The 16,448-nt window shown below is 36.1% G+C and overlaps 1 protein-coding gene across 1 annotated transcript in view; it reads right to left on the minus strand.

Annotated features, from left to right (window-relative positions):
• Positions 1-16,448, minus strand: part of RNF150 (ring finger protein 150) — a 72,847-nt gene that overhangs the window by 5,322 nt on the left and 51,077 nt on the right. The window contains exons 5-6 of the mRNA XM_072405858.1: positions 10,384-10,480; positions 7,497-7,704 (exon numbers count right to left, since the gene is read on the minus strand). Of these exons, the coding sequence (XP_072261959.1) occupies positions 7,497-7,704; positions 10,384-10,480 (305 nt within the window). The remainder of the gene's footprint in view (positions 1-7,496; positions 7,705-10,383; positions 10,481-16,448) is intronic.

Consider the following 16,448-nt stretch of genomic DNA (forward strand, 5'->3'; position numbering starts at 1 on the left):
AATGACCTACTAATGACTTCTTCACCGATATCCTTGTCACATGCATGGCACCAATGCTTTTCTAGAGCTGCCCCGACTCTCTGGAATGGTCTTCCATGTCCTATTCGACTTACTCCTACTTTTTGCACACCTAAAACCCACCTTTTCAAACTTGCCTACATGTCTTTTGTCTCTTAACCATCACTAACCCACCAATCCATATCTACCTTCAAATGTGAGCTACTTCCCCCACCTCTTAGATTGTAAGTTCTTCTGGGCAGGGTCCTCTCCTCCTGTTTTATTGTTTGTATATCTGTCATTTGCATACCCTTTTTAAAGTACAGCGCTGTGTAGTATGTTGGTGCTATATAAATACTGCCTAAAAATATTAATATCAAATATAAATACATCCATTGTGTAATAAAGTGAAATGGCACAGTGAATACGTATTGAATACATGAAGAAAAGGTGATGCAAAAAGGAATGGAAAGCAAAAAACCTACTAAAATCTGTCAGTAATTACAATCCTGTTCCCTATCAATGCAAATTATTTTTTCAGCTGGTTTGGTCCATATTCATGGCCTAAAAAAAAAACGTTTCTCATTACCAAGGTATCACACAAGAAGCATCTCATGATGGGTAAAAGCAAAGAGCTCACTCAAGACCTTTGCAACTTTATTGTTGCCAAACATACTGATGGTATTGGTTACAGACTTATTTCTAAGCTTCTGAATGTTCCAGTGAGCACCGTTGGGGCCATATTCCAGAAGTGAAAAAACATCATTTTACCCTAAAGTGGCCACGACCAGGTGCTCCCCACAAGACAATAGTCAAAAGAATTATTAGAAGAATTGTCCAAGAGCCAAGGATACCTCGTTGGGAGCTTCAGAAAGACCTGGAATTAGCATGTACAGTTGTTTAAAAGAAAAAGTTTAATGTTTGCTGCATAACATTTGGACAGGCCAGTGAATTACTGGGAGAATATATTCTGGTCAGATAAGACCAAAACTGAACTCCTTGGATGTCATTGCACACACCATTTTTGGAGGGGAATCGACACTGCACATCACCCAAAAACACCATACCAACAGTGAAGTTAGAAGGTGAGAACATCATGGCGTGGGACTGTTTTTCAGCATATGGTTCTGGCAAACTTCATATAATTGAACGAAGATGAATGGAGAAATGCACTGGGACATTCTTTATAAGAATCTGCTGCCATCCACCAAGATGCTAAGGATGAAACAAGAGTGGACATTTCAGCAAGACAATGATCCCAAACACACAGTCATGAAAACTCAATTGATTTCAGAGAAAGAAAATAAAGCCTCCAGAATTCCCTAGTCAATCACCTGCCTTGAATCCAATTGAAAATTTATGGAAAGAACTAAAGATCTGAGTTCATAGAAGAGGCTCTTGAAATCTTCAAAATTTGAAGACAGATTGTGTGGAAGAATGGGCCAAAATCACACCTATTTTCTTCATAGTGGAGGCATCAATAATAACAAAGAATTTTCTACTATTAACTAAATTTCAGTAAATGTGTTCAATACCTATTTCCCTCCCTGTTTATGTATGAATGTAAATAGACTGTAAAAGTCTAACTGTAATAATGACAACGGCTAAACAATTATTAAGAGACTAAGATTAGAGTTTTGTCTCAATGACTGAATACACAACATTTAATATATGGCAACACATTACAATCTGCTCCTGGCAAATCTCTTGATACTTTATTAATATACCCTTCAAATAAATATAAACATTTTTTAATATACTGTTATTGAGGTTGGGTTAGTTAGTTAGCTAATCTGCTAGTTAAATCTCCATGGCGGCCTATATTCTTATTTTCTAAATGTCATCATATTTAATACTGGGAAATACTGTTCAATGCATTCATTAGCTCATGGGAGACTAAATTGTATATTGGGTAACAAGATGCTACAGATCTACCCTGAAAACCCTCTGTAAAGCATCATGAGCCTGCAGTTGTAGTGCATTAGATAGAACTCTGATTAAGGTTGTAAAAGTGTTCTAACTCCAAAACAACTATAGCGTTTCCTTAATAGTGTTATTGGGTTAGCATGATATGGACTTTATTCTTTTGTGAAAATGAGCTACTAAGGGTAGTGAGTAATCTTCACAACTGTTAAAATCATAAAGTTCAATCAGTGTATTATAGTCTGAGTTTAGTGTAACACAATGCAATTCTGAATGCCTGCGTTGTGTAACATCTTCTTTCTGCTTTCATGGTCATAGCAAAATTTTTGGTGAAGGTTTTTGTGTCTGGCGTGTTTTACATCTGTATGTAAATGGCAGCAAGTAGCATGATGTGGGAGGGGGTAATTCCCAGATTACCAGCAGATAAAAAAAAATAAAGAATGCTTCATAGTATGGTAAGTAGTATTGGTGTGGGTAGAGGGAGAAAATAAATGTCTATTCATATCCTGTATGTTGTCACTGACTGCTATAGCCTTCAGCTCTTCAATAAACTTTCATCTATCATAAACTTTATTTCATTTGACAAAAGGAGGATGATTGTGTAGGTTAAAAATTTACAGGTAAAAAGTAGTCTGCACTTACCTATCAACTGTATTGCTTTATATTTTATTGCTACCCGGTAACTGTATGATTCAGGGAACATTTCTAATTCTATTATGTAATAAAAAGGCCAAGCACTAAAGAGAATATCTGGATACAAATGAATGAAGAAATTCAAAATAATCTTACAGGAATTTGGGAAAAGTTACAAATTATTGTTTTATTGGCTTTGAAGGTTCCAACCATGCACAGAAGTGAACATAATCACACAACACAAATCCAGCCTGTAAATCAAGAACCTTTTACATCATACATATTACATATCAGCTCCTGTCCTAGAGATCTAATAGCACTCTTTAGTTTTTCTGATCAGTGTGTTACATTTATCAGAGCTCACACTCTGTGTGTAATGTTTGTGGCACTAACAGTAAATACTTTTAACAAATTCCCCTCTTCCTACTGAGGATCCCTATTGGTGACCATATAGACCAAAGAAAATTCTAAATGGCAGAAGAGAGCAGGATGAAACTTGTGTTACAGAGAAAAATGATTGGATTTTGTGTATTGTTTTATGTACCTATATTTATGCTCATTTTGACATCAAATGACTTAAAACAAAGTCTGAACTGCAAGCTGTCAAGGAAAAAATCCCATATTTCAAATATGTGTCAAATAAGACTAACATTTACAGCATATGATTAGTTCCCTCAATACTATTGTGTCTCTAAATGCTATACCAAAGATCTTTACCATGTGCCAAATGTAACACCGTTATGCATAAAATATTTCAAATTACTAATACTGGAAGCAAAGAAAGTGAGGTGCATAATTCATCCCTAACTCTTAAAAATACTTTTACCTTTTATCCTGCAGCCTATTGTTGATTCTCCAAAGCTTCATGATATATTCCCTTTTACAGCGTTGAGGTCACAGGTGGTAAAGAAAATTGCAGTTTCAGACTTCAGAGTCCAGGCTATCATTTTTTTATTATTATTACCTAGTGCTAAGGATGACCCAAAGGCATTGGAAGCACAGCAAAGTAATTTTGTCTTTTCTATTTTTCTGACATTCTAAGCAATGTAATATACTGTACTAGCTTTGTGTGTGTATATTACTTCAGTTTTAGGCCACTGACCCCTAATAATCTAAGTAAACAGATAAACATGCGTGTCCTTTTACTGTCACTGAATGCTCTATCCCCTCTTCCACCCTGCAAAAATAGACCTTATCAACTAGCCGGGTCCTGGGATTCAGAGGACATCAAACACATATGGTGTGAGAAGCAGACTTGCACTATCTTTTAATTAGAAAAAAAAATGTTTAGTTTGCCAATATAAACAGCTCACAAACTCAACTTTGAAGAGTATGCTATACGCCACAAATCTTTCTTTTATTCATATTTGTCTTACTACATTTTTATGTGCTTGCATATTTTATATATGTTTAACTTTTCCCCACTTTTGTGAACGTCTATGTTTTGATCTGTTTTATTTCAGAAGTGGGCTGAGTCTACCGAATCTGAGAATGTACCATGTGGCTGTCTACTTTTCTCATCTAATTGACTGGTGTAGGCATTCACAACATAAATTATGGATATTACTAAACACTTTTCATCCAGCCCCCATGTCGGGTCTCTCCGAGGTCTCAGCAGACAGCAGCCGGGACCTGCAGAGACACCCGACTATAGAACCCACTCTACAAACCTTGTTTTATTACTTGCCCACAACTCCCTATCCTGCAATATGATAAAAAAATGCCCCCTAAAATTATTTAAATCATTTCAGAACCTTCCAGGGACTAGGTGATTTTTGTATTATGTCCTTTTACTTAAAACCTTAGAATTTTCTCATAACTGTAAATATAATGCACCTGGTGTTAATCCAGCCAGAGAATAAGAAGAACAGTCTGTGAAATATGACAAAAAGTTCTTGTTGTTGAAATATTGAAAACTACAAAGAAAGCAACGCTGCTTGAACATGTGTTTTTAACATTAATATTTATTTAGCATAATTGCTGCCTGCAACCTTGCCTAATCAGGTCACAATGTGTACTTTCTGACATACATATGGATTTCTCAGTCTTAACTGGTAACTCTAGTCTTAGTACTAAATACAAAATTTATAAAACAGAAGATTCAATGTGTTATAGTTTTAGCCAAAGATCAATGCAGAATTTGGGATGTGGCCGAAATTCTTTACAAAGAAGAAATCTAACAAATTTTCAAAACTTCCATCTTTAAAAAACCTAAATTAGGCAGCCATGTGTACTTTATTGGAACTTTATTTCCTAACAATGTGCAAATCTAACAGATGTCACACCTACCAGTCTTGTCCTGAGCTTGACATTTGGTGCATGATAATGGTGAATGAATCTTCAACTGAACCCTAATGAAGATATATCTTGCTTGTTTGTTGTCATTTCTATAGACCACACATGCACTAACACTGCATATGTCCAAAAGAACAACGCTGCTGCTAATTATCACAGCATTGTTAGCATGCAATAAAAAGTGATGTTACTATTAGACTCACCTGGTAAGAAACTCTTGCTACAACTGAACTAGGACTAGGTGTACAGACCCAGAATCGGGGAAGGTAAATAGTGTAAAATTCCTCAAAAAAACTGGACAGTAGCAGGGACACGAAAGGATTGTTGAGGCCAGCAGGGCACTGGTACTGACAGGTTCAGGATGTGTGGGTGGCTATGTGCCACCCCTACCACCCTAGACTAAAATCCAGCCCTGGCTCTACGTTCACTGTATAGAACTTATATAGGCAATTTCTGCAAGTGACTTTTTTTGCTGCAAGAATTAAAAAAAATATTCGCTTGATTTTATTAAAATTCAGAGGCCTTACTGTTTTACACTGTATATTTTAGGTGGACTATCTTTACACCTGCTTTATCTGGACAAGATGATTGAACTCATAAGTATTTTATGCGCTTTAGGTACTTTTTACTCTTTAAAAATAAATGTATGTGTTAACCTGTAATATCCGTGACAGCTATGGCAATATTCTGCCTGGATACCAACCTGCAGAGATATGCATTTGCTTTCAGTTCATTTTTTCCCTTTTTTCATGGATAGATGTGTGGTGATGCAGTAATTAAGGCAACACCAATAACCAACGAGAATACGATCAATAGATTTAAAATACAACTTCCACATTAGTTACTATAATGCTGCTTCAGAACATCTTAACCATTTTTAGTGTGATGATCAAGCTGGGCAGATCCACCATGTAGCTGCATGCAAAAATAATGCCTCTTGAATTCTTTTATATAGCTTCAATGATCATCAAAAAGAAGAAAAAAGCTTGTCAACTATGAGTAACATTCGTCACAATGTCTTGCTTTTATAATTTCAAGACGAGATGCATTAACTCACACTGATTCTCACCTTATACTTCACCTACGTCTTTTAACGTCACTTTTAACATCTGTATAAAATTGAATTTTTTAAAGAAAAAACTAGGACACTCATTGAAGGCTTCTGCATGGAAGACAAGGCCTGGTAATACATTTTATGTAAAATGCAGTAATCCAGGGCATCTTTTAACATGCCGTTGCTTTTATCACATTTACAGAGAACCAATCATGTGTGCTTAGACACTAAAAGGGTATTATTGTAAATGGCATATAATCATATTTTTAGAACTTTATAACCTATTTACTGTTTGATTCTGACAAGTAGTACGTTCTTTCCCAATAAGGTGCTGACCTAAGAGAAAGAAACCATGGCTCCTAAGATTCCGAAAATTAATTTGTGAATCTTTTGCAATTACCTGAACTTTAGCATAAATGTTTCTTATAATGTCGCCTTGCTTTCATCCAAGTCATATTAATAAATACATTTTTATTTAAAGCATAATTATACCGAAGGAAAAAATCTAATATGTTACAGCTCACAAGCCCTTAGATGTGATGGCTGTAATATTTTTTAGGCTTTTTAGCCTTTTACCTGGTAATATAGCCGGTATTACACTTCCTTTCATGGGGTGGTTACACACACTGTACTGTACCTATGTAGGAGGAATAAAGTCACCTTTGGACAAAAGAACAATGTAGAGAGATAACTTTAAACTGGACTAGAAGAATTAGGTGGACTTTACATAAGTAAACAGCAGCTACAATAATATTGTTTTCCTTTTGGGATAAAGCTTTTTTTTACTAAATGAATAAAAGCAGAGCATACCATAAGTATCCCCGTCAGTGTAAATGGTAGACACTACCACTACCATTTACACATCAGTGTAAATAGTAACTTTCTAAGCTACTTTTGATGAACATTACAAAATCCACAGATAACGGGCCTGATTTAATAAAGCTCACCAAGGCAGGAGAGCAGTGTTCTCCCCAGACCCTTTTAGCTGTTTTTGGGTGGTTGCTGATGAGTTGGGGGCTTCAGGGGCTTCCACCCGCCTAAAAATTCTTCCCACCCAGCTTAGAAAAATTTCTGGGTTGAGCACTGATGTAGAGGATTCACTTTCATTAGTGAAGCTGAGTGATCCAGCAAACCTGGAACGGATTTCTTCAAAGTCATTTGCTATTTGTTAGCTAATGTATTGAATCCAGGACCAGATTCATTCCAGGTTTGCTGGATCACCCAGTTTCTCTGATGGAAGTGCATCTTCTCCAGCCTTGGAGAGCCTTAATAAATCAGGTCCTTTGTGTTACAGAAGGGACACAGAGAAAAAAAAACTGTCATTGTAATACTGGTGACAGACTGGGTATATATGATATTCTGTATTTTATCTTCAGTCCTACTTAGACAATATCCAGAACATTATATTTTTTATTGCCCAAAAACACATATTGTTAGCTTTAGGAAACATTTGCATGATGTCACATTTCTGTTTTAGTTTTCCAGTTTTTCTAAAATTCAGTAGAAACCAAATAAACACATAAACCTGGAAGGGGACAGCCTACTAAAAGAATATGGAAGAGATTTACTTAGAAAAGTAAATTAATTTACTCACTGCTTGCTGTATAGCTGACTTCTCCAACCTGTGGTAGTACATCTGTATCTTGGATAACTTGTAACAAACCCACTGGGCGGACAATGGGGTCGATACCTACAGAGCTCTCATTCACTGTTACATCACTGGCTCCTGTAATTTGATTGGTTGGTGGTCCTACTGACCCTTCAAAGTCTGGAGTAATATCATCTAAGCAATCTGCATTAGGCTGTTAGGAAGAGAACACATTTATGATTTAACATTTCTATAAAACAGGCCAATGCAATAAACATGGTCATTAACGAAATGATGAGTTGGTGGAACCTCTTTGAGGTTACAATAAATGTACACTGAAGCTGAGAAGTAGGGATGCATAACCGTGTGTAGGGATGCATAACTGTACAATTAAGGTGTTCATACACCTATTAACAAGATATGCCAATGTGCAACAAACAGGAAGCGTTCCCCAACAACTGCAAGCCAATGGGAATGCACCCCAGTAATTACACCAATAACTGGCATGGCTGCATATTGATGGAACCAGAATGAGCATTCCAACTAAAGTTCAATTGATATATTCATCAAATATTGATATTTTACATCTATAATAGACTGGCCTCAGTTTTATTGTTTTTATTGAATCAAGCACCTAATCTTATAAATCATAGAGTGGCCTTTATACAAGAAAATTCACAACATTGTGTGCTAACTTGATACTTACAGTAATACCACTCATCTAAATGTGTGGCATAAGAACACAAAGGAATGTTTGTCTGTCTTCAAATATATGTTATTTTTAACTAGAGGTGAAAATCTGAAGTCGGAGTTGCCCAATATATTGAGTTGGAGGCTAAGTTTCACTTTTTAATCTGTACTAGAAAAATGACCGCAAGAATTTGTTTGGTTGCTAGAACCAGCATCAGTACTCCAAAGCAACAATTACTTTTTTCGCTAAGTCACAAACAATATGCATTTAGAAAATGTCTTTGTGTGGCTTAAAAAAAAAAGTCATCAAATCTCTCGGTCTTACACAAATGTTAGTTATGAAACTTTCTGACGTTCTAGGTGCCCAAATGATTGATCACATGCTTATGCCCTGGGCTAAAAAAGCTGTTTAACAGAAGCAGAGTTTTCTCCTGTTTACTGCTCATTTCATGCTAGTCATTGAAACACTCAAAATATTCCAGCATTACAGCTGCATGACAGTGTATGCAATGCCAAAGCTTAAATCCAGAAAATTAGTATTATATAATACTAAGTGTGGTAGATAAAAGTTCCCCTTACATAAGCCAGCTGATAGAAAGACTAGGTGAACTTTAACTTATTGTAGACCTTTTAGGGTAGCAAGTCTAATTTGAAAACCAATAGGCACTTTTAGGGAGTCAAAGGACAAGTTTTTATTGACACTGATGAATAATAACCAGTGTGTAAGTGATTTAGAAATACTAGTTACATGTCTCCAGGCTTAAACCTGCATATTGCTTGTAAACTTGTAGCACCATTGGCTTTAGGTTAATTTCATTTAAATATTTGCAGTAACATGTTTGTACTTGCTTTTAAGCATTAGTACATGTATTAGATAATGAAGATGGTTTTAGAACCACATTTTTTGGGTGAATTTTTACAAATTTTTGTTTTGTGAAATAAGATTTAAATTAGTCTTGCTCTTAGAATGGCAGTCTCTAAGGACCACACCAGGTTTAAGGCGAGTCAAGACACTTGTCTTTAATAGCAAAAAAAAACATAGATCATAAGTACTAAACTTTACAAATGCTTGCATTGTCTTGCAGACTTTGGGCCTAATTTAATAAAGCTCTCCAAGATAGTTTATTATCGGGGAACCTGGATAATCCAGCAAACCTGGAATTTTCAACATCTGTTGGCATTTGGCAAGCGTACGTTGCCGGCGGGGCAGGCCGGGAAATTCAAATTTTATCTGTATTGGATTCAATACAAAATATTGGGGTATTGAATGCAATACGTTGGATTTATATGTGTAAAAGCAGTACACTGTATTTCATGAACATTTATTTTACAGTATAATATTATTGTATGAGTATAAAATTTATTTAAAAAAAAAAATATATATATATATATATATATATATACATATACTTTTGTTTCAAACTTTTTTATACCCATAGTATTATATTATATTATAAAATAAATGTTCATAAAAAATAATGTATTCCTTTTAAACATATAAAACTGGACAGAAATGAACCGCTAGGGAGGTTAAACCTTGTTTAACAAAGTCACATATATTTTCACTTTTTTACCGTCTATAGTTCTCAGTTCTACATAAATCATAAAAAATGCACTTTATCCTTGCCAATGCTGTTTTTATTGGCTACATTTAGGTTAGACACAGATAATCATCTAATCAAGCTATTCCAAGACTAAACCAGTTGAATAAAATATTAAAACAGTAGTGCAGGGGAGTCAAACTCTGGACCACGTGCCAAATTTGGATCACAACGTCCTTTTTTTTTTTGGCCCCTAAATATGAATTGCAGCTGGCCTGCAGCTGCATTGAAATAGCGGCATCACTCGCATCTATAGACCAGCGGCCTCTCTGCCTATACGTGGCCCCACATTGGACCTATTTATGGACCCAAGTAATGCTAGGAATTGTAGTAGCGGCATCACTGTTGTTTTTAGCTACTAGTGATATCACATCTAACATACAATGCCTTCCAGGCTATAATTTTTTGTGACCATGATAAATGGCCTCTCTAAAAGCTATGCAGGTTTCCTTTAAAGATCAACTGTCATATTCAGCATGCACAGGGTCATATCCAAATAATTTAAGTAAAATCTGGGACGATTGTTTCAGTTTACTACACTGTACTCCTAAATATATTTGCTTAACAAACATTTACTCTCTCTTAACGCCTAATTGTCTTACCGGTATACCCAGTGCTTTGAGAATGTTCATTTTACACATTGGACAGGTGCGGTGATCTAATAACCAGGGGTCCACACAGGATTTGTGAAACAGATGCCTGTAATATGAAAAAAAAAACAGAAAACATGATATTACAGTGACTCATCACTTGAAGTTATTAATCTCAATATGAAATGTTATTAAGCCCAAAAACCTCTTTACAACTAACAGTGGGGCAGAACACTCTACAATGTGTTCCCTGTTGATCAATTCAATTATAGCGTTTACTTGAGGCACCATATTAATGGAAAATGTGGTTCTGGTTTTGTGTTGGTTTTCATTGCTTCAGTTTCCTCCAAGATTCAAGCAATACCATAGGTTACCTTCCTAAGTACTGAAAACTGAGTATACATGTAGCATTGTTCTCCGGACATTAGACTGTAATCATCAGGAAAAACAGAGGCATGGCTAAAAGCATCAGGGCTCCACACCTCATGTTAGTCTTAGGACCACATTTGTGTCTTCAGTGAATCTACTGAGCCTGTTACAAGCTCCGACAGCAATTAAATGTGAAGCAAGTAAGAAGCAGCTCTATTCTAGAGAGCTAATTAATGACTAACATTTATTAATTTATTAATTAACATTTATTAATGACTAACATCTGCATTTATGCAGAGCAGGTTTAAGGTTATTCTTTTAAATATAAGTAAAATAACCGAATCTACTATACATTTAGATTGTGAGCCTCTAGGGGCCAGTTAGTGGCATGATTATGGACTTTGTAAAGGGCTATATAAATACTGTGATAATAAATAATACAATAATGTCCCATTGTCCCCTGGCTCTGTGAAGTAAGTGCCCCCAGAACTTATGCATGCAGAATGCATTAGTATATTATTTTTTGTCTGGAAACAGTGTAGTGTGAACATGATTATTCACATAACAACTGTACTCTCTGTGTTACTATGTTTTTATATGAACGGCACACACATCGAAAGTCACTTACTAATGAATATAAAGCAGAAATGCAATTATGAACAGACTGATACACAGGCTTCATATGTAAGAGCAAAGAATTACCAAAGAAATATAAGATTTATGCTGTATAATTTTGGGTATGGAAGCAATAAACAGTCTTTATACTTTTTGCTCTAATGTGTTCTTTACAGCCTGACAGTCTAGTGCCCCATAAATTCCTGTGTATCATAGTACTGTAATTTATACAGCTACATGACATTTCAAAGGGGAATGTAGATAGCCATAAAAATAATTTAGCATAAATACAAACATCAGCATCACATATATCTTACCCTCAATCAAGATCAAGAACTTTAAGAATCTGCAATCAGGTAGAGCTTTACTGCAAAATGGAAAAGCGATGTCCCATTCTGCAGTAAAGAGAAAAATGCATTGGGGGAAAGTGCCAGTGAGGTTTCAGCAGTTCTAAAGTGTTCATTCTAGAATACATTAAGTGTAAATGCATTTATCTTTATTATATCACCCAGAGAAAAAAAAAACTAATCTACACTGCTCCTGGACCAGAACTCCAAAACAAATCCTAGCAATTAACTAGTTCAGGGTGATCTGATAAATTAAACCAGAAGAGTGGCCTTACTTGTTAATACAATAATATTACTGTCTATAGTAGTCTTAAGCCCTCTGAGCTTACGCTGGCATTCAAAAATGATTAATGTAATGAAACCACTCAAATCTGCAGGTCAGAACTGCAGTGATGTGGAAACTATTAGGACTTTTAAATACATTCACAAAGCCTACCAGAAGCAAAAATCTGAAGAAAAAAATAACTGAGCAATCTGCAGATGTTTCAAGCCATCTTTAGGTATTCAGAAGTAATTTACTGTATTCAAACCATGTATGTTGTTGAGAAACAAATCCATTCACATAATAAACAAGGGGTAGTACTGGTCTCTAGCAACTTTGGCTTCTCAAAAACCTGCTCTCCCTAATTGTTCCATCTTAAACTGAAGAAAACTGATGCCTGACCGGCCACTACAGCATAGTGCATATCACTGTTTCTTTGTTCATTGTACAATTGTATTATACAAATATTTAACTGCTGTTCTTTGTTCAATGTACTTTGTTTTCTAAAATAATTCCTTCTGACTTTCTTTTGGGAGACTGAAGAAAGATCATTGTCAAACTCTGTTCTGTTGGTTATATGTATGTAACTGTACCTTTGCAAATCATATTCTACATTGGATGATGTCCTTTCTCCTGCATTTATATATCTATATGATTTTAGCTGCTTACATTAATAAATACGGAGCAGGCTAAAATAAACCGTTTTATCTGTATATAAAATAAAATGTTACCACGCAAAGCACAATGCTAAGCTGTAACCCTGAGGAACCATTTAAAAGATAGATTCTTATTAGGTACACACTTATCCATTTTCCTGATTAGAACTACTAGAACTACTATATATATACACATATAAACATATATAAATAAACATAGGTTTATTTAAAGGTTTGTTATTTTGTTGTTGTTGGAACCTGTGGGGACTTTATTTCTGTGTGCTTATTGGAAAGATTCACTCACTCTCTGTCCTGCATATGGGGGTTACAGCTAAAAGAGATTTTACTTTACTATAAAATGATTTCCTCTTTATGTTATGCCTTGAAACGGAAAGAAAAAAAAATATAAAATAAAACAAAAAAAAAGGACACAAAACATGAAACCGTGTTTAAACCGTTCCTTACTATAAAAAAAATGAGTTAAAGTTTAAGATACATTTTATTTGTATGGATAATATTCAGTTTGTACATTGCATACAGTACAGAGGAGGACACTGTACAAAAAATTCAGTCATAGCTTTAGCAAAAATGCTTGGTCTTTTACAGTGCTTCCACACCCAGACTGTAAACCCATTTGTTGCTGCTTACACAGAACTCCCTTTAGAGAGGTCTGTTTTCCATTTACACGTAATGTGGGGCTTCCTTGGAAGGGAAGCAATGAATGAATTCTTGGTTTCCAGCACTTACTTCCATGAACTGGCACGACTCTCGCTGTTAACATTCCTAGTAGCTTTACTGGTATGTCTCAACTCAGGGCTGTCCAAGTTTTCCATGAGGTGGGCTTGCATATATCTCATAACTACAAGCTTGCAGGATGGGTTTCATTACATAAACAGTGATGTCAGGCTACAGAGGTTATGCAGTTCTTAAAGCAGGAAACTTCAACCATAAACTAAAGACAATAAGAGAAAGCTTCCAATTGAAAGTGCACAGTAGAAATAACCAATCTGAGTAAATTAGTTAGCATAACAGTAAATGTGCAATTGGCCATGATTACAAAGGGTAGAACAGCTCTTGGACTCATGGTGGCCAAGAATAACTGTTCCCTGCCTTAGCAACTTAGTTTTCACTGCATACAAAACTATAATAGGTTTCATTTTCTTTTGGCTTTGTGCTTTTTAAGCCTCTGATAACCTTATAAATCAACATACTATACAATACTTTATCATACTAATCTTTATTATAGTATAGAACTCTATTAAAAACTACCTCACAACATAACCTCAATGCAGGATCAGAAAAGCTGCAACCATCATTAATGTACAGGTGTGAAAAAAATAATTTTGGGTGCTTCTACTCCTTATAACTAGGGCATACATGCTGATTTTGAAGGACTCGCACTGTGAAGCTTTAGTGCATATGTACTTATATTGTACTATCCTTTGCTCTCAACACAAGTCTTTTTCCCCTACCTATCCAAATCTAACAAGATATTTGTAAGGAACTTACCCATCCTACGAGCCCGCGGTGTCCCTTGGGATCCCAGCCGCACAGGGAGACGCCGCTGTAGCAGGCAGCATGGCCGAGGCTGCTGCCCTGCTCGCAGCGTGTCTCTCTCTGCAGGCCGAGGAATCCGTCTTGGCCAAACTACTGTTCAGCCAGGCGGCATCCCTTGCATCTCTATGGACGTGGTTACAGAAACTCCTGTTCTCGGCACTCCTTTGGATGTGCAAAGTAGTGCATGTCCTAGGGGTGCTGTGGGAAGAGGTGCGCGCGCTACCATGCGTGCCTCTTTTACCCCCCCGAGGGCGTGGCACTCGGCTGCCTTGCCGTGGGGCGGGAGATAGTTAGTTTGAATTCCCTGCGGCCAATCAATTCAGTCATCCTCCAATCAAATGGTGCCAGGTGGTGCAAGGTTATTGGTCACTCTGGCCATTTAAGGAGAACCTGTGCTGACCACCATTGCCCGCTATAAGCCTCTGTGAACACAGTGTGCTTGGGTGCGTCCTTTGTGTTGGTTTATGTTAATCTCGTTTGTCATTTCCATAGCGACCTGGTCTGAAACCAGACTCTTGTCTGAACTCTGCCTGCCCTGACCTCGGATTGTTAGTGACCATTCTTGTCTGCTGCCTGCCCTGACCTCGGATTGTTCCTGACCTGCCTTTGCCTTAATCTTTTGTACTATGCTTATCGGACTTAACCCTTGTCTTGTTTTATGACAATAATAAAACGTGATAAAAGGATATCTGGAGTTGGTTATGGTTTGTGTGCCCAGGCGCATTACAATATTGTTGCTGAACGTTTTGAGCAGGGACTGCACAAACAACTTTCCATTTAAATATTTGAAGTGGAGAGGATGAGGAGAAAAGTGGCTCTTTAAGGCAGTATTATTATAAAATTGATCTTTTTTAAATAAAATCTTGAATTTATATTCAAGAAAATAAATGTCTTAGCATACATACATATAAGGTTTTAGTACTTGGACATTATTAATCTAGATATATTACATCGGGTTGGGTATAATGTACACCAAACCCCAGTGAAGTGAGCGTCAATATAGGTGATTTTCCTGTTAATGGTCTCTCCCGACGCGTTTCGCCCTCGTGGGCTTCCTCAGGGGAGTTGAGACCTTGGTATATTGGCTAGGTAGCGATGTTAGTTAATTGATTTTAATCAATTTCATAATAATACTGCCTTAAAGAGCCACTTTTCTCCTCATCCTCTCCTTATCCTTAGACGTTCAGGCTCTGCAACACTACCAAAGAAGTCATGAATCCTATCTCTTAGAAAGTGTTCACATACCAAATGCTTTAAATATTTGAAGTTTTCATACTTCATTGGAGAATTAGAATTATAATCCATTTATAAGGGCATCACAACACGATACTCACAAGAAATTATAAAAGGAGGATGAAAAGCCATTATATTGTCAACAAACTAAAGAAAGAGATGTTGTTACTTGATCAAAATACCTTTGAAAGACACAAGTGTTAAACACTGAAACATGAAAATATATTTTTTTAATAAAACAAATTGTTACACCAATATGAATATTGTATTGTAGTCTAAAGTTACTGTAACTTTAATGTATGTTATATAAAAAAAGCCAAGCTGAGAGATGTTAGCACTGTTTTGAGGTAGCTGAGTAAATGCAGACAAACACATAATTCATTCAGCTACTGCCTTTGCTAGGCAGTCCCACATAGTTTGGAAATGAAAAACAGACCTCAGTAAAGTCAGCATAACCATCAACACACATTTACAGACTGGGTGTGGAGACACTTTAAAACACAAACTGAAAACTGCACACACTTGAAAATTGAGACACCTACTAAATTCATTATTTATGAGAACTGGTGTAAAGAGATGGGGAATTGTGGCCAACAGAAGCTATTCAGACTGTATATTTTATTTGCCCAAGGAAGGACAGGAAAGAGAGCTGAAAACTTTTGTAGTGGACAAAATGTGCCTCATTTAAAAACAGACAATTCATGGAGCCTTTTACGGTAATTAGAAATTTATTACAGATATAGAACAAAAAGCTTTTGTTTTTTGCACCCAAAGATGCAAAATCACAATGGTACTTACAATAAAACTTATTGGATGCTAAACACTCCTTGGATGCTAAACATCAAGGTGTTAGCTGAGACCTGTTGTTTGTGTGCTATTTATCCTAATAATTCCCTACAAATGGCTTAACCACCTGAGCGTTACACTGATTTCTAGATTTCTGTTCCAAAAGCGTCACAGGTTTTCATGAAATTTTTTTTTTTAAATTGTAGACCTGTAACTTACAGAAATATGTCCGAATAGGGTTCTAGTAGATAT

This window comes from Pyxicephalus adspersus, chromosome 3 (genome assembly GCF_032062135.1).
Source record: "Pyxicephalus adspersus chromosome 3, UCB_Pads_2.0, whole genome shotgun sequence".
NCBI lineage: Eukaryota > Metazoa > Chordata > Amphibia > Anura > Pyxicephalidae > Pyxicephalus > Pyxicephalus adspersus.